General features: G+C 53.3%; 2 protein-coding genes across 5 annotated transcripts in view; one reads left to right on the top strand and one right to left on the bottom strand.

Annotated features, from left to right (window-relative positions):
• Window positions 1–18,955, top strand: part of KCNH1 (potassium voltage-gated channel subfamily H member 1) — a 372,021-nt gene that overhangs the window by 338,885 nt on the left and 14,181 nt on the right. The window lies entirely within an intron of this gene.
• The window catches only part of HHAT (hedgehog acyltransferase), a 340,597-nt gene continuing 326,580 nt past the window's right edge, over window positions 4,939–18,955 (bottom strand). The window contains exons 10-11 of one of the 3 annotated variants that reach the window (XM_025429844.3): window positions 15,463–15,654; window positions 4,939–5,707 (exon numbers count right to left, since the gene is read on the bottom strand). In XM_025429844.3, the coding sequence (XP_025285629.3) occupies window positions 5,514–5,707; window positions 15,463–15,654 (386 nt within the window). In that variant the 3' untranslated portion in view covers window positions 4,939–5,513. The remainder of the gene's footprint in view (window positions 5,708–15,462; window positions 15,655–18,955) is intronic. The other 2 variants (XM_025429840.3, XM_025429839.3) reach the window with 2 other exon arrangements.

Here is an 18,955-nt window from a genome sequence, read left to right as displayed (position 1 = left end):
TGCCCCTGTCCTTGAACAGTTCTTGATGTAAATAGCTCTCTCTGGGAGCGGAGTCTGGGTCAAGCCAGGGTAAATGCCCGCCTGCCTCATCCCGGGCCCACCCTCTGTGTGCCCGGCAGGGGCAGAGGCCTGGTACTTCTCAGTGCTGGGGGTGCGGGGACAGACACCTCACTTCTGAGCTGGGGGGGGACCCTTGCCCAGCCACTGATCACCTAGCACCCCCTCCCACCCGTCTGGGCATGGCTGCCCTTGCCCACACCTACTAGACTCCTCCCAGACCTTGGTTGAGAAACAATGTACATGCGGGTTGGACCTCAGTGCCTTCTTGTGCCTGTCCCAGGAGGACCCCTGTTCTCCACCCCAACACCTGCTGTTTGCCTGGACCAGAATTTCCAGGGAGAAGGGACTGTGCTTCCCTTCCTCCCCATCCCTCTGTGCGGTGCCCACCATAAGCTGGGTGCAGTACATGTTCTTCAAATAGAGGAGAGAGGGAGGAACTAGGAAATGCCAGCCAGGGACCTACCTCCTCAAGGCCCAGATTCTTCCACTGAGCGCTGACATGTGTTTGAGCCTGTTTCCTCATCCATAAAATGGAAATCAAGCATTGACCTGGGCGGCATGGTGGGAAGGGGCCGCTCTGCCGAGTAAGACTTGTCAGTGCCTTTATTTCCTCCCAATCTACTTGCTAAGAGGCGTGGTCTGAGCTCAGAAGAGCTGCTGGTTCCCCACTCAGGCCTCCGTTTCCTGGCTGTAAGGCCCAAGGGAAACTCCCATCCCCCGCCCTGGGCCTCAGTTTCCTCATCCATCTGTAACATCGAGAAGTTGAACAAAGTGGTATATGAAGTCCTTTCCAGCCCTGACTGTGCTTCTAATTAAGTCATTAGGCACCTGTCACCCACATTCCGAGTCACCAGTCAGGATGCACTTAATTCCAAATAGTGGCTAAAGCAAAGGTCATTTTTATTTGATTTTCAAATGCTTTGCTTTTTTTGTAGTAGATTGTACTCTCCATGCTGCGTTTTGCTTCTGCAAATACTAAAAGTTGTTTGCATCTCTTGCGCACAGCAGTCACTGTGGATGGGGAAGGGGTGACAGCCTGCCCTCAGAGGACTGCTCCTCACCCCACACGCTCAGTCCTTCTGGCTGAGTGAGTCTGGAAGAGGCCCTCCTGCCTTCTGTTTGCTTCTGGAAGAGGGGAGATTCCAGGGTGAATGATAATAGTGACAGTGAGGAGTGGAACTAATTGACAAAGGGTGGGATCTGCAGTCCAACTTTCTAGATCTGGATCTCAGTTACACCACTTGCCAATCCACCTCGTTGCTCATCCATAAAATGGGGCTGGTGATGGTACACACCTCAGAGTTGTAAGGATTGAATATAACGCAATATGCGAAGAGTGGTGGCCTGTCACTTGGTTCTTCCTAAGCGTTCAGTAATGCTGCCGCTGATTGTGGTTATGGTGGGGTGTGTGATTTAGGGGTAGCATGGTGCATGTGCAGACCGGGATTGAATGGGGAGACCCAGACACTGGATAGAATTGCAGTATGACCTGGGAGGGAGAAAGGAATGAGGGAAGGATGGCTGACCATAATGGGTAAGTGTGGGTCAAGAACTACAGGCAAGGGGATCCCCAGGAGGAAGAGGACCAAGCAGGGGAGACCTGGTCTCCCCTGACCTTGGTCAGGCCTCCAAGATCTGTCTTCTAAACACTTTCCTTCTAGTCTATCTTCTGAGCAGTCGTAGGAGTTGGTTTTAGCCTTTTGTTGTTGCTGTTATGGAAACTGCAGCTCATTGGGGTCTGTGTCTGGGCCAGCCAGGGTCCCCCAGGAACACCACTGGCCTAAGTGGGACTAGAACTCGACTCTCCAGCCACAGACCTCCATGCATTTCTTGAGGTCAAGTTTAAACCCCCAGGGAAGGGATCCCTGGGTGGCGCAGAGGTATGGCGCCTGCCTTTGGCCCAGGGCGTGATCCTGGAGACCCGGGATCGAATCCCACGTCGGGCTCCCGGTGCATGGAGCCTGCTTCTCCCTCTGCCTATGTCTCTGCCTCTCTCTCTCTCTCTGCGACTATCATAAATAAATAAAAATAAATAAATAAATAAATAAATAAATAAATAAATAAATAAATAAATAAAAAAAACCCCAGGGAAGAGAGACTCGAGAGACCTGTAATTCTCCTCTAGCTTCGTCAGCTCCTCAGGTGCAAGGTGCAGGAGAGCTCAGATCTGAAGTCTCCGAAGAAAGTGTGTTTCTACCCAGGGCTTGAGCTGACAATTCTTTCCCCTGGAGAGGCTGGCAGGCCTGGCCTACTTCAGGTACCTCTCAGCAGGCACCTTCTCCTTGTCTCTCCACCCTGGCCTGGCAGGGAGGCTATAGAGGGGAGGAGAGGTGATGAAGTCCTCCGCTTTCTCCAACATTCTCAATGCCAGTGAAATGAATGCCCATCTCCAGAGCACACGCTCCCCAGCTCCCTGCCTTCCCACCTCCTTCCCGCCTGCCTGGGAATCCTCAGACGAAGCCCCACCTGACCCACTTACAGCCCCACCCACTCCTGCTGACCAGAGGGAAGGAGGGAGCTTGAATTTGTAGCCTGGCAGGGAGAAGGCTTCTGGATGAGTCATTTGCTGTCCTTGACTTTGCAGAGTATGTACAGGAAGAACAGGCAGTGATCGACTGCTCTCCATGTATATGAAGGAATGAGCAAGTGGAATTGGGTTTGCGTAAAAGCAGACACAACTGTGTGTGTGTGTGTGTGTGTGTGTATAAAATTGACCATCAGATGATTAAATGCAGAACTGACACTCTGGACCTTCTAGAAAGGGAATAGCATTTGGGTTGGAAGAGCCAGGGACCTTGCCTCTCCCAACCTATCTCCTCGTCTATACAAAATAAGAATACTTGCCCCACATATACTACAGGGCTGCTGTGATCCCAAAGGAGACAGCATGTGTGCCAGCTTTCTGTCAACCAGAAACAGAACAAATGTCCATTGTCATATTGTTGTAATGCCAGGCATAATGGCAGCTTGTGTTGGGAACGGTTTAGAAGGTCACTGACCTGAAGACAGCAGACTGGACCAGGTGACCTCCCGACATCCCTCTGATTCTAGCATCACTCTCTGCCTCCCTGTGCCTTTGTTATCAGAGGAGCCAGGGCTGCTGGGAAACAAAGGAGGAGAAATGGGGGTGAGTCTGACGGAAAGGGCCTGAGGTCTCTAATCTTTGAGGCTTAGAGATTGTTATTGGAAATGGAATCCTAGCCTAGATATGAAATGGCCAGGGCATCAAGAGTCCTCCTATTAAGACACCAGGCATTGTTCTGCTCCTCGGCTCCTCCTTTCCCTTGGATTCCCCAGCAAGAGGCAGGAAGGGCCCCTGCTATTGAGACATGTTCTCAGGTAGCACTAGAAGCTTCCCTCCACCCTTGATCTGGGGAGTTTGCATTGTGAAGCCTGCCCTGTCCTGGCCCATGCACCCCTTCCTGACTAGGCGTTCCTTCCTTGAGCTGACAGCTGGGCATCAGTGATTGGAAGCGTCGGTGATCACAGGGTAATGTGCCTCATCCATCACAGGGCTGTCTGCTGACGGGGTGCACTCTGCAGTTCAACCCTGGAGCACCAGCTCTGCACACGGGCCTGGTGCCCGGATTTCTGTTGTTCATCTTCGCTGCTGGCCTGTGCCCTCCATACTTGGAGGCAAAATAAGAAACTCTGGGCACAAGCCCAAGATTACAGATGTAGCCTAAGAATGGACCATTATATTTCAAAATCAGGTGTTTAGTGAGCACATGCTATGTCCTGTCCTGTGCCTGGAACTGAGAGCGACACAGAAATGCCACACATGGTCTCTGTCCTCGGAGATCTCACAGGAGAGGAGGAAGGCAGCATTTATTCTCGTCTTCTGTAGACGCTTCAGTGAAGAAAAACATAATGATGTGGTCAAACATATGTTAGCAACATTAATAAGCAGTATTAAGTGTGCACTAGGTCTGTGGTAGGCACTCCACATGCATTATTTCTTTTCATCCTTCTAATAATCCTAAAAAGGATGGAGGCACTATTATTAGCTCTATTTTACAGATAAGGAAACGGATATTCAAAGGCATTACAAAAACTTGCCAGAGATGTAGGAGAATGCTTGTTTCCCCATATCCTTATCAGCAAAGCAGATGCCAAACTTTTGGGTTTTCACCTATCTGATAGATGAAAAAAATGGTATCTCAGAATAGTTTAAATTTCACTTCTCTTAGTTTAAGAGAGATTTGGCTGTTTTTCATATGCTTAATAGTCATTTAAGTTTCCTTTTCTGTGACCTCTCCCCATATCCTTATCCATTCCCAAAATTGGAATGTTGGGGTTTTCTCTTATCAATTTCTAGAAGCTACTTTTGTAATAATATCAATACAAATAAATATCTTCCCATTTTTTGTCATTTGTCTTTTAATTTTGCATATGTTGTCTTTTGTCATGCAGAATGTTTTTTTTTTTTTATGTAACCAAATTTATTATTTTAATGTTACAGCTTCTGGGCTCCAGATTAATTAGCAAGGACTTCCTATGGTTTCTTTAAACATTAAGATAATAAAATAATGGGGATCCCTGGGTGGCTCAGTGGTTTAGTGCCTGCCTTCAGCCCAGAGCGTGATCCTCAGGTCCCGGGATCGAGTCCCACATTGGGATCCCTGCATGGAGCCTGCTTCTCCCTCTGCCTGTGTCTCTGCCTCTCTCTCTCTCTCTCTCTCTCTCTCTCTCTGTGTGTGTCTCTCATGAATAAATAAATAAAATCTTTTAAAAAAAGATAATAAAATCATGTTAAATATGGGGGATTGGACATTGGTATCTATTTCTCATTTCTCCTGAAAATCCAAAAACCCAATGAAATGATAAGAGAAATGTCTTTGTTTTTGACAGCAGGAAACATATTTTATTCCCAGGTGCTAAGCAAGCCTGTTACCACCAGCCAAGAGCCGCCAGACTGGGCAAGGCCAGTCCTCTTGGTCAGCTCTGAGAGGCTGGGCCTGGCAGTCTGGGTTTGTTCCCGCAGGGGTTTTGATGGAGACACAAGCATGTGGCAGAAGGAGGTGGTTAGTCTTTCCGGAATATGAAGTACTTGTTGGCTGGCATATCCATCCTTCTCTCCAGGAGCAGGCCACTGGCTTGGCTCAGGTCCTCTAGGAGCGCTCTTTCCCACAGCCCCCACTTCCAGAGACTACTTCTAAGGGTTAGGTCAAAATCTATATTACTCTGTGGAGTGATCTCCCATTGATTTTATAGGGCCCAGCAATGATCAGCGATGCCTTGGGTGAGAGCAGGTGCCCTTCTGCTCTCTAGAGCCTCTCCGTGCATTTCAGGGGGTTGATGCAGATCATGTTGATGATGAGCAGCAAGTCCAGCGACCGTGGCAGGATCCTGCCCCACGGCTTCCAATCCCAGATCATGTCCAGCTACAATGGGGCCTTCGCATTGGACAGTCCCTGAGCCTGACTGGTGACTGAGATGCTATCCATGAAGCGCTAGTCCACGTCCACAGCTGGTTTTTTGGCACGGGGGAAGGTCCACACAAAGTGGGTGGTGCACTGGCTGGAACCTGAGGTCACCTTGCACCTGTGGCCACTGCACCGGGCCCGGTCCAGGCACTGACTGCCCCAGCAAGTGCAGGATGGGCTCCTTGTTCCCTCGGTGGCAGGTGGTGGCCTACAGCAGTCATCTGACCCAGAGGAAAAAAAAATTTTTTTAAGATGGAAGCCCACAAGGACAAAAAAAATGAGGGAAGAGAAATAGCAGAGAAGTAGTTTCAACAAATTTTTTGCAGATGGAAGGTGGATGGAGGAATGGTAAGTGCTTTAGTAAAGTGAGGGACCCTGCAGCCCAGATGCAAGCATGCAAAGATGAGAAAGGAACCTTTGTTCTGTCTCCTGTAAAACTCAAGGAGAGCTCTGGCCTTGGGTGAGTGGGTGGAGGACACTGCAGCTGAAACCGGGGGTGGGGTGTTGGTTTAAAGTTTTTATCTGGTAAAAAAAAAAAAAAGTTTTTATCTGGTGTGGTAAGAGCTCTACCTCAGGCAGCCTGGTGGACTCTAGAGCTAATGCGGGGATCAAAAGGAGGACATAAAATGTATGTATCCCTGAAATAACATAGGATGCTCTAAAAGAAGTAATCAAAATGTAAGCAAGAACTTTTGCGTCTTAAAAAAGAGGGTAGCAGAAAATTTAAAACATGGTAAGTTTGGAAGATAAAGTCAAAGAAATCTTTCAGAAGGTAAAATAAAAAGACAAGGAGTAAGAGAAAAGGGGATGGGGTGATAAAATTGAATCATCCCTCCTACATTTTGACTCATAGGAGTTCCAGAAAAAAAAGAAGATAAAAGCAGAGAAAATAATGTAAGAACACTTTTTGGGGCCAAAGAGTAAAAATCCTCAGGTTGCCAGGTCATCAGGTGTCTGGCTCTTTGAGTAAAGAAGACCCACATCAAAGTATATCATTGGGAAATCCTGGAACTTCTAGGGTTAAAAAAAAATCCTACAAATTTTTATAGTGATGTAATAGTTTACATGCAAAAGATTCGTAGTCAGAGTGCCTATCTCAATGGCAATGCTGACATATAGAATCTCGCGGAGCAGTGCTTGCAAAATTCTGATGGAAGACTATTTCATCCCAGAGTTCTGTATCCAAACTGTTAGTGAAGGGTGAAGGGAAAGACATTTTTAGGATGGGGCACCTGGGTGGCTCAATGGTTGAGCATCTGCCTTTGGCTCAGGTTATGATCCTGGGATCGGGGATGGAGTTCCCGCATCAGGCTCCCCTTAGGGAACCTGCTTCTCCCTCTGCTTGTGTCTCGCCTCGCTCTGTGTCTCTCATGAATAAATAGATAAAAGCTTCTTTAAAAGGACATTTTTAAGAATGCAGGGATTCAAATGACTTTCAGGGAATCCTTTTCTTGGGGAGCCCCTACAGGATTTGTTCCTATGAAATTAGGAGGAAACTAAGAAAGAGAAAATACCAGCTTCAGGACAACAGTGGAAACAGCTAGAACGGACTGGAGCGAGGGCACAGACCAGACATGGTAATGCTGGGAGAGAAGAAATGTAACTAATTACTTAGAAGTATAGAATATATTATTAATGGGCATATTGTAGAGGTATCAGAGCATATGAGATAAATTAGTGAGGGGTTCATGGACAACCAGGCAGATTTTTTTTTAAATTGAGGAATAATTAACTTCAAGAAAAAGAAAAGTGTGTGTGTGTGTGTGTGTGTGTGTGTGTGTGTGTGTGTGTCTTGTCCAAGCGTAAGTGATAGACCAAAACTCAAAGCTGAGGCTGTCTAATCTCAAAATTGGTCTTGTGATCTTATAAGAGAACAAAGGTACTGCTACAGAGTACCTGTGGTTCCTTAGTAAGCCACTCTCCCTCCTGGGCCTCAGTCTCTTCACCCATAGAATAGGTGGGCTGCACAAAAAGCACAAACCATACATGAAAAGAGAGGAAAATTGGATCATGTCAATGTGAAAAGTGTCAGTATGATAAAAGAGCACAAAAAAAACCTATTTAAAAATGAACCTATGGACTAGGGCAGCAGTTAGCAAACTGGCCTGACCCAAATTCGGCCCAGAGCTCACTTTTGTAAATAAAGTTCTATCGGGACACATCCACTCCGATTCATTTATGTTTTGTCTGGCTGTTTTTGCGCTGCAGAGGTGGAATTGAGTAATTTTTACAGAGAAGTTTTGCATCATGGCCTGCAAAGTAGAAAATGTTTATGATATGTCCCCTTAGAGAAAAAAAAAATCGCCAACCCTTGAACTAGGAGAAGATTTTTATAATGTATGTAAATAGCAACAAATTATAAAGTCATGTAAAGCAAAAATATGGAAAGGAAGTTGACTAATCATTATTAAAAAAGGAAAAGAAAGAGAACACAGGTGAAGGTGGGAAGAAAGGCACTGAATGGTGATGTTGAAACCCAGGCGGAGTGCCTTTGAAGGGACCGGGGGCTCCTGGGCACAGCTGGGCTCCGGCCGCCAGCCTGGGACCCCACACACATGTGGCCAGAGAACTCTGGTGAGGGTGTGAGGCCGACCCTGGACACTCCCAACCTGCTGTGGGGAATGTGGCAGGAATCTGTGAGCTGTGCCAGCGGGCAGTGAAGTGTCTGCTCCTCATGCCGAGGACAGCACGCTTCATCCCCTGCTCAGAGCTCCTGCAAGCCTCTCACTTGTCACCCCCAGTGCTGTTGGACAGTCTGATTGTTGCAACCATTGCGCATAAAAAGAGATGTGCCGAGAGCAGTACCTTTGGTGGCTTGTTACTCTCCAATTTGTCTTAATTGGCTCATGTGTTGGCTGGCTGATTTTCAAGGGGCAGCACAAAGGGAACTCTTCCTAAGTAGGGTGGGGTGTGGGGCGGGGGGGAGACCTGGGACCATCAGCTCCTTGCTCCTATTCTCTCAGCCAATTTAGCTTAACCCTGGGAGCCAACCACCGAGGAGGGGCTGAGTCCTTGGCAGCTGGGTGGGAGGGAAGCTAAATAAACCTGGGTTTGTGGGCTCACACCTTAGGTTCAAATCTGCTCTATTTATCAGCCAGATCCCACTCTGAGCACCGGTGTCCACGCTTCACAAAATGAATGGTAATAGTTGTAACCCCAACATCAAGTATATTCATCCGGTAAGGTTGGCTTTTCTCTTTCATCCAGGAAAAAAGAGTATATATAAAATGTCTGTTGCACTTTTGAAAGATCAGTGCAAGCTGGGGATGGGGCGAGGGGAGCACAGGGCAGCACGCGGGAGCTTGCGGGTCCTGCTGGCGCTGGCCATGAAACGTCTGCCACCTCCGGGGAGACCCCTCTGATTCCCGCTTCCCTCCTTCCATTAGGCAGAGTGACTTCCCTGGATGCCTGGGGACCAGCCTACCCAGGCCTGAGGGGTCCCATTCCTGCCCCCAAAGACGGCTTGTGGACGCTTCTCCTGTGCAGAGTGGGGCTCTCCTGGCCATTCTTGAGCTCACGGGACAGAGACACCCATCTGCCTGCCTTGGTCTGAGCTGCTGTGTCCACACCGGGCCCAGGTCTGAGCAGACGCAGCCCCTCTGGCCTGGGTGGCAGGACTGCCCCTCCCGCTGCATCGTGACCCGGGAGGGCCACATTCGCAGTATGGGGAGGGCGAGACGGGCCGGCCAGGGCGGGAAGGGGCAGAAAGCGCGTTTCCTGGTCATCAGGGGGCACTGCGTGCCGGGTCCACGGCAGACCTTTAGTCCCAGGCCCCCTGGAGAGCTCACTGTTCTGCTTAGACCAGGTACAAGAATGGCACAAGAAGAGACCCACTTTGGGGAGGAGAAGGTAGAAAATGGAGAGGCGGGACACGCAGGCGGAGGTCGGGCCTGGAGACTGAAGAGTCGCTCCCGTGGGTCTGTTACATAGCCTGGGAGGCGAGACTGGGGAAGGGAGAAGGGGTCCCATTTTCCAAGTGAAGGTGGGGAGTCCCTGTTTTCTCCTCCCAGTGAGAATCCAGGAGGACGAGAGGCCTCGAGGGCCGCAGGCTGGCGGCCAGCAGGTGCTCCAGCGCCACGCAAGCCCGAGCTCAGCCCCTCACTCATTGTGTCCTCTCCCTCGGCCTCAGCTTCCCCATCTGTGTAATGGGATCCCAAGAGTGGCCACCCCTAGGGTTGTTGGGATTGACTGGAATAAAGTACGCAAAGTGTTTGGAGCAGCATCTGACGGACAGGGAGGGAGAGCACAGTGCCTGGTGGCCCCTGCCGTCTTCGGATGACTCTGGGCCCCCCTTCCCGTCCGTGCTCCGGGTAGAGTGCTCACTTCTCTGCCGTTCTCTTGCTGTGTCTTGTCGCGCCCTCCCCGGGAGGCTCGCCTGCAGGGCTGCTTCTCTTTCTCTCCTGCCTTCTATCCTTCTCGCTCTGTTCTCTTCCGTCTGTTTCTCCTTTAGGGCCTCTGTCCCCCTCAGGTCCCTGATTCCCCCAGAACAGAGCATCCTCAGGTCCACTTCCCCAGCTCCCTGCCAGGCCCCATGGCCCTTTTCTTGCTCCCTGGCGATCTCCCACAGCCTTTGGGGGGCAGAGCAGACAAGTGGGACAGTTTGCCACACTTATGCTACCTCCTTCCCACCTTCCCTTCCCCGAGAAAGTGGGGGGCACTGCAGCATTCCTGCTTCGGGTCCGTGGGCCAAGGAGAGGCGTGGGATGGAAGGACAAATGGCCCAGATGCCCAGCTTCCAGGTCAACCCCAGTGCCAAGTGCTGAGAACCCGAAGGCCAGGTCCTGCAGCGCAACACATCCGCCTTCCTTGGCCGTCCTGGATTCAAGACCAGCTCCTGCCATCTGTATACTGAAGGGAGGGGAGGAGTGCAGGCCACGAGCCGCCTCTCCGGGTGCCATGCACGACGACGATATCGTGTGAAAAAATTATAGAGTAAAGGAGGTGGAGATGGTGCAGACACTGGACGTGCGCCACAAAGCCCCGAAGGGGAATATTGTCACTTTCTCGGATGCCCTGATGCGGTTGACTCTGCCTGGCATCGGGCGGGAGGGCTGGTGGCTGATGGGGACAAGAAGGGGGTCCTTGGCCTGTGGCAGATTGTGTGGCCAGGTCCCCGAGCCAGAGGAGGGCACAGTCCCTCCCTCTGGGGGAACGGCAGCGGCGTGAGTGTGCCATCTGCTTGGTGAGCCTGGGATTTTGTGTGAACGTGCAGCTGGGGAGACAAGTTATTGGCCTTGCTCCCTGGGAGTGAGGAGTCGTCTGGGATGGAAAGAACACATCCCATGTCTGCACTTGGCCAAAGCAGTTGCAACTGAGGCGGGTGCACAGTCCTGAGGGCTGAACTGACCTCTCAGCCCCCCAGGCCTAGAGCCTGGCCCCAGTCCAGGAGGCAGCACTGGGTCTGGGCCACTGACATTGGTCATACCTTACCATCATCTCATTAATCCTCAGGGGTGCTCAGTGCTAATCCCAGGATAAGCTCAGAGCCCAGGGCAAGTAGGTGTCCTGCCCATATTTCTAGTGTTAGAGTCTTCCAGGAAGGCCCTCTTAGGCCTCAGGTGCTCAGCTCTCTCCCAGGGCCGCTTCCTGAGCAGAGGAGCTTCAGTGTCTCCCCTTCCCACGGCCCCTGGGCTCTGTGATTACAGATTTGCAAGAGTCCCAGTGTCCGTGGCAGAGCTTGAGTATCAGCCAACTTGGGCTCTGGCCATCGATCTGTAGACTAACTGACTGAGTCAACACTCAACAAAGGACTTAACCCCTGTGAGCCTGAGTCCTTTATCTTTGGACCTCTGAGCCTGAGTCCCTCATCATTGGAAGAGGGGTAATAATAGTCCCAACTTCACGGGCTCGTGGTTGAGAGTTAAGAGAAGGCATGTAAACGCTTAGCATCGGCCCTGACTCAGTAGATGGCTGTGAGTCACACAGGCCACAGCTGGGCAGCGGATGAGTCAGCCAAAGACGGGGTATTTCTAAGACAGACTTGGGTGAAAATCGGCCTCCTCCTCCCCTGCACAGGCCTTGTGCCTACAGTTTTCTGGAAGCTTTAGGAACAACAGATCCTCTGAATGATGGGAATAGACTGAGCAGAGAGGAGGAAGGAGGAGGACCCTCAGTCTTTGTAGCCAAGAGAACCAAGAGAAAGTCAAGGCCTTGACTGGAGCCTTCATAGGCTCCAGAGAGAGAAGCTAAGGTGCTAGTGACATCAGCAAGGGTGGCATGAGCCGGGGCCATCGCCCAGCCCCCACAGGAGGCCTGTGGTGAATAAAACAGGGGCTGTGGACACCAGGTGGGGTTGAGTCCTCTCCTTCTCCTGCTCTACGTTTCAACTTAAACTTTTCCTCCTTGGCTCCTCCCTCGGCTGCAGTGAGCGCCTGGTCAGGAAAACAGAAATTGAAACCACACTAATTTGTAAGAGATTCAAATCAGGGAATTGGTGTCAGAAGGCTGAAAGAGGGAAAAGCAGATGTTGACGATGCCCAGAGATTAAGAACTAAAAGTGGCAGTGACTCCCCCACCGACGTGAGCACAAGAGAGTGGCGTTATTGCATCCAAGGGCCCGGGGGAGGGCCCCAGTTCCTGGGAGGGGTGCCCCGAGGTGCTGCTGTTCAGACCTCCCGGGAGGGGCACCATGTGGCTGGTGCCAGGACATCTGAGGAGACTCCCCAGGGCCTGCTGCCCAGCTCTGGGGACAGGGCCTGGCTTGAGGGTGCCCAGGAGGTGAGGGGAGCCGTGGGGCTGCTGCCAGTGCCCCAGGGGAGCATGGCAGACCTGGCTAGGGGAGCACCAGCAGAAGCTGCCGGAGGGTGGGCGTGGAGCAGACCCCTGCTGCTGGCACAGGAACTACAGGAGCCAAAAGCAGGGAGGATTCTTCTCTCCTCCCCGCTGCCCATCAGTCCTGCCAGGGCCTGCCACAGGCAGAGCCGAGCTAGAAGCCGGCTGCCCAGGGAGCCTGGGAAACGTGGGTGGCCTGCTCTCAGCTCCGGCATCTCCAAGCAGAGCATGGAGGGCGGATCGATCGGCAGTACGCAAATAGCTGGTGTGCACATGCACCCCCACGTGTGCACGCACACCCCCCCTGGCGTGCGCTGTGTCCTCTGAGCCTCATGGCGTGCCTCTAGCGGAGGGTATAACCCCCAACTTCTAAAGACAAAACCAAAGACCAGAGAAGTTCATTGATTTGCGCAAGTCAGACAGTCAATCAGCAAACACTCCTGCAACGTCTACACTGTGCCAGGCACTGTTCGAGCTGTGGGGCCACCGCACTGAGCAAGCAGCCTGTCCGGGCCAGGGTGCGGGTATTGTGGCCTGGGGGAGTGGGGACAGTGGGAGCGGGTGGGGGGGACAATCCCAGCTCACTCGGAGACAGGGGAACACATTCATAGTCTTGGGGGATGGGAAACGAGCGCTGAACGGCTCGAACACATCAGGTGGTGTGGGGGGCAGAGAACCCGGGTGCGTGGCCAGGGGCCAGTCCGAGTCACCCTCACATCTGCGACCTGGGAGCCACGTTCCCCAGGGTGGAAAAGCTCTTCATCAAAGATCAGCTCGGGCCAGGAAAGCCATTGGACCGTCGGGCCCCAAAGGGAAGGCCCTTTCTGCTTTCGTCCCGTGTGGACCAAGCACCTCAGATGCCTTGTTCCTCCGTCTGTATTCAGTAGGCACCGAATGGCTGAGCAGAGCTGCCTCCTGGTGCAGTGAGGCCTTGGAGCGCGTGTCCTCTCTGCCTGTGGCAGAGCATGGGCTTAGGCCACGGCGTGGAGTTCAAGGGGGTTCTCGGGGAGGGGGTTCTGACCACGGGGAGCTGCCCATCTCCAGGTCTGATTCACTGGGTCTGTCCGGTGTCAGGGGAATGGGCCCCTTTCCGGCCCTGGGATCTGGGGTGCCTCCAGCTGCAGACCCCTAGCGGAGTCCCTCCCCCATAGGGAGACAGGCTGTGGCTCTGCTCCCCCTGCACACGTCCTGCAGGCAGAGGACTCAGTACAGACACACATACTGGGCTCCAGGCAGAGCTGTCTTTGTCTTCGCATCCACTGCCTCAAGGCCTCTGCCCTGGATGGGCTCGGGACGTGGGGGTGAGGGGACAGCAATGCCTGGTGCCCAGGAGGGGAAAATTGAGCAAGAGAGAGCTGGTGAAGCTGGTAAGGGGGAAGGGGGTTGCAGCCGGTCCACTGGCACTGAGCAGGGCATGTTGTCCCCTGAGCATGGGCACAGACGTGTCCTATAAACACAAGTGTGAATTCTGTGCCCATGTGGCAATCTTGATGAGGCACAGGAAGTTCCCCAGGTGACTCTGTCCCGCTCCCTGATTGACAAGCACAGCTGGCGGAGGGGAGGCAGGGGACTCCAGGCTTCTTCCCATAGGGTCCTGCCCAAGTGAGGAGCCCTGAGTCACACAGCTGGGCTGTGAGCTTCATGAAGGATGGAGCTTTGATGACAAGTGGGAAGAAGTTTAAAGTTCTCCAGTCTCTAAGAGGTACCATTTAGGATTGGTCTCCCCAAGAATTCCTTTTGAATTATTTCTCCCAAGAAGGGGACCACCGTACCCCTTCCCTGGACGACCAGGGGGACCAGAGGGACCAGAGTGGGGCCCCCTGGGAGTGGAGGTACGGACGAGCAGGCTACTGAAACTGCCTCTGGAAGGGCTAAGGGCAGCTCCATGGTTTACAGATGGTTCCATCGGCTTCCTAGGGCACCAAAGCCCTGTAGGAATTGTGGTGTGTGTTTCCTCTAGAGATGTCAGTGAGGCTGCAAATGCTCCTCAGGAACCTGGGACAGGCGAGGCCCCAGGTGGAGGTTCAGGATTTTCAGCTCACATCCATTTCTCTCACACCACGGCCTGGTGTGCATGAGCAGAAGCAGGCCACGCTGCCCCTCATGGGGCCGCTCCTCTTCCTCCCCGGGCCACCCCTTCCGAATCTGCCGCTAGCTGCCCTCACGGCCATCTGCCTGGCCTCCCACCCTCCTCCCCCTCCTTCCACCAGCACCCCAGCCAGTGCTCACGCCTTGCTGCCCTCTGTGCTCTGTGTGCATAGAAGGGCTCGTGTGGCAAAGCCCCTCCTTCCAGGAGACTACCTGGGCACACCGCCAGCGTCGCTTGCGTGCACGGCACCTGCCTGGTATGAGCACCCCCTGAGAGCCCAAGCCAGCCTCATTGCTCCCAGCTTCCAGGTGAGGAAGACCAGGCTCAGGGAGGCAAGTGAGTGGCTGGGCACGCAGATGGCTGTGGCTGGGGCCCGGCCCAGGGGCGGTTCGCCGGCTCCAGGGACGGTGCTGAACGAGCATTCCGAGCTGGAGTGGCCTGCCCTGCTGCTGCAGGTGCGTGCAGACACGGCGGCCTGAGCCCGCAGGTGAGCTGGGGCCTCCTTCCTCCTCCTGGCCCATACGTTACCACACAGCCCAGGGCTGCTCGTCTGTGCGCCCCTCCTGCACGCAGCCCTGAGTCTCGGCCACCAGTGTGGGGCCAGGCACGACTCTGGACCTGGGGTATGGTCCCCACGCTTTAGCAAGGATGGGGAGACCTCTGCGTGGCCCGGGAAGGCAGCAAAACCCCCTCTCTGAAGTAGCATGGGCACAGGCAGAGAATGGAAGAGACCCCCCTCCCCACTGCCCCACTCACTCATGTGTCCCATACTCCACAGGGAAGGAGTCCAAGGCCCCACGGAAAAGCTCAGGGAGCCAGTCACCTTCTCCTTTGTCATTGAAGGAGCCTCTCCCCTTCGAGGAGCCCTTCTCCAGACCTGCCAGGCACTCCCGATTCTGCATGGCCCTGCGGGGGATACAGGATTCCTCCCCGGCCACCCTGTGCTTGTGACCGAAACACCCGGGCAGGGCCAGGAGTGAGTGGGACCAGCTCTCCGGGTAGGGCTGCACCCTTGGTCCAGGCTGCTGGGCCGACAGCTCGGGAGGAGACGCAGCTCCCCGGGGGCCCATCAGGGAACTGGCCCACGCCCCGAGATCCCCCCAGAGCATCTCTCACCTCTGCACACCCTGCTGTGAGCGCTGTCCCTGCGTAGACAATTCGGATCGTTAAGTCTGTAGTGTAGGCGTGACTGAGACAGTGGTGGACACCTTCCCAAGGAGGACGGAACCTGGCCAGCTTCCTTGACGGCAGGAGCACCGTGCCCGAGGGAGCTGAGGAGCCCGCCTGAGAGCTTTGAGACCCGGCATCCTAAAATGGGGGTTTTAACAGCACAGCAGAAAATGATTTATTGGGACAGTCAAACCCTTGAATAAAATCCAGCGAAATTGTTACAACCGTTATTTTCAAAATGAGACGATTGCATGAATCAAAGTTATTTGCTCCAGAGCTTTGTGCGTGGGATGGGACAGTCTGCGGGATGAAATGGTGAGTGTCCCAGCAACCCGAATCACAGGCCACAGACGGGGTGGGGGCACAGATCGTGAAAGACGACAGTGATGTCAGAGCCAACACTCTAGGAGTGGACAAGTTGTCAGGATTCAGTTATTTGTGCATTTGGGTAGAAAACATCTATTTATTTTGAATGCATCTTTTTTTTTTTTTAAATAGTTTCAGAGGTAGAATTTAGTGATTCATCGGTTGCATATAACACCTAGTGCTCATTATATCCCGTGCCCTCCTAACCCCATCCCCCCATCCTCCTCCCCTCCAGCAATCTTCAGTTTGTTTCCTATGATTAGGAATCTCTTATGGTTTACCCCCTCTTTGTTATTATCTTATTTTTCCTTCCCTTCTCCTGTGTTCATCTGTTTTGATGGCTGAGTACTATTCCATTGTGTGTGTGTGTGTGTGTGTGTGTGTTTGTGTACACACTACATCTTCTTTATTCATCTGTCGATGGACATCTGGGCTCTCTCCGTATTTTGGCTGTTGTGGACGTTACTACTGTAAACATTGGGGTGCACGAGAAAACCCCTATTTCTAAGAGTGGGAGAACAATTATGCACATAAATGCTTTGCATCAGATTTTTTCAGAAAAAAAAGGAAGAGAATGCAACCAACCAGAAGGCATTGAGGATGGTTGACTCTATCTTTAATTATTGTCCTTCCGGGTGGTAAGAAGCACACGGTGCAGAGACACGAACGCAGAGGACACCAGGTGCAGACTTGCCTGGCGGACGACTTGTGCATTTACCTCGGCTGGTTGTGAGGGTCATTGACATGGACAAAGCACTTAGCCCGATATCTGGTCCTTCACTGAATGGCTGGTTGGCATTAGCCGCTATTGGGGCTGAAGGCTCAGATGAGGAAGTGGGGAGAAGCACTGCAGAGGGATTCAGATGTAGGATGGTGGGAGTGAAATGTTGACTGACGTAGCCGTGCTCAGAGTGGGAAGTTTCAGGTTTAGGGCTGAACTAGGGAGAGAAGTGGGACTGGTTTATGGACTGGAGGGAGGGAGGGGCTTCCCGCATGTGCCATTCACTGCATCACCACAGCAAGGCTGCAAGTAGGAGTTCTGTAGATGAGACGTCTGGGGGCTTAGAAAGATCAAGAACTGTCCCCCGAGGACTCAGCCCCCCGCAGATGGGCATTTGCACTGGGTCTGGCAGCCCACCTGCGAGCTCTCAGCCGTGTGCGGTGTGCAGTGAGGCCCCAGGGCCCTGGGAGGACAGCCGGCGAGCCCGAGAGCAAAGGGCAGCGCTCACGCGGGATGGGAAGAAGCAGTGGCAGGAAAGGGAGCGGAGTCCGAGTTGCCAAGGGCCACTGTAGCAGATTACCACAGACTGGGGCTGGGCGGGGGGGTTGCTTAAAACAAGGGAAATGCCTCCTTCCACAGTTCTGGAGGCCAGAAGTCTGAAACCAGGGTGCCTCTAGGGTGGGTTCCTGCTGGAAGCTCCGGGAGAGATTCCATGCTTCTCTCCCAGCTTCTGGGCGCTCTCCGCAGTCCCTGGTATTTCTTGGCCTGTGGCCACATCACTCCAGTATTTACCTCCATGTCCACGTGGCCTTTTGCTCGTGTCTTCTCCCTTCTGTCTCTTATAAAGACATTCATCATTGCATTCAAGGTCCACCCTCAGGCCGTATGCTCGCATCTCAGGATCCTTACCTGGTAGCACCTGCAAAGACCCAGACTCCAGTTCTGAGGTTCCGGGTGGACATATCCCTTGGTGGCCATAAACTCCATCCACTACACTGAGGGAGCGTGAAGCGAGAAGAGTGACAGAGACGGCCCCGGTGAAATGCCAGAGGCCAGCAGCTCCCATGCAGCAATGCCATCTCTTCCCCAAAAAGCAACCAAGGGATGCGATTCTTTCCCTGAGGAGCATTGAGAAGGAAGGGCCCTCCTCCCTCTTGGCCTTGTACCATCCTCAAGGCAGGAACAGGTGCATCTGTAGGAGACTTTCATGCCTTAGGTTAGTTTGTCCAAAGAAGACCTTGCTGACTCATCTGCCCTTGGTGTGGGGGCCAAGGATGGATGAGATGAGGCTAGTCTTGATGGGGTGTCTTCTGTCTTAATGGCAGAAGAAAGTGCAGGTGTTGCCCGATGATGGGAGAGATGGGCCGAGACAAGCTCTCTGAGAAGCACTGGGCCAGGCCACCTGAGAGCAGAGCATCTCTAGTTTCTAGATGCCTCCTGGAGAAGGTCCTCTGGGACTTCTGTGCATTCCTGCTCCTCCCTCCCAGTGCCCCGCCTCGAGCGAGTCACTCACGGCGAGGAGGGTCACTGGTACCCTTAGCACCTTCCAGGGAGGCATGACGTTCCCCGTAACCAAGACCCCCAGCTCATGCGCTACACAGCCCCGGCTGCTTCTCCCGACCACTCAAAGTCTGGGTTTCACCTTCAGTTATTCTACCATCCTGAGGAATGAAAGGGCCACCCAGCCCAATGTGCCTGAGCAGTCGTCCCCCCGACACACACACAACCTTGAAGGCTCCGGGAGCCTCGGCTTCGTGGCCAGATCTCTGTGCTTCAGAGCAGGTGCCCTTGACTTCCTTGGAGAAGTTGCCCAAGGACGGGGAGGGAGAGAAGCTAGTGGAGACGGCTGGCCGGGCAGGGTTAGAGGTTATCAGCAGACACTGGGGGAAAAAAATTGTCCTTTTCCCTAAAACCCAAGGCCTCTTACCCTTTGCAGGATGGCTCAGAGCTTGGGCAGGGGTGGGGACCCAGGCGGCCAGGCTCTGAGTCCCACGTCCACCGCCTGTGGGCCCTTGGCTGGTCACTTAGCTCATCGGAAAGTGAGGATAGCGATAGGACCGAGCTGCTGGGGCTGCTGTAAGGATGGCGTGAGATGGCCGCGTCCAACGTGGGACCCCAGTGCCTGGCACCCCGCGCGATCTCCGTCCCTGTCAGCGCGTCCCGCGGGGACTGCTACCGCAAACACCTCGGTGGCATTTCTGCCTCGTGTCACTGCCTGCGCTGTTGCCTGTCTGGATACCTCCGCCCAAATTCCTCACCTTTATACCTGCCTACTTCCAGCTCCTCCTTCCAGAACTGTCTCACAGGTCGCCCCCTGCCCCCCGAGAATGATACATCGTACACTTCTTCAGC

The sequence above is a fragment of the Canis lupus genome, chromosome 7, assembly GCF_003254725.2.
Source record: "Canis lupus dingo isolate Sandy chromosome 7, ASM325472v2, whole genome shotgun sequence".
NCBI classification, from domain to species: domain Eukaryota; kingdom Metazoa; phylum Chordata; class Mammalia; order Carnivora; family Canidae; genus Canis; species Canis lupus.
This window is presented reverse-complemented; position numbering and strand designations above follow the sequence as displayed.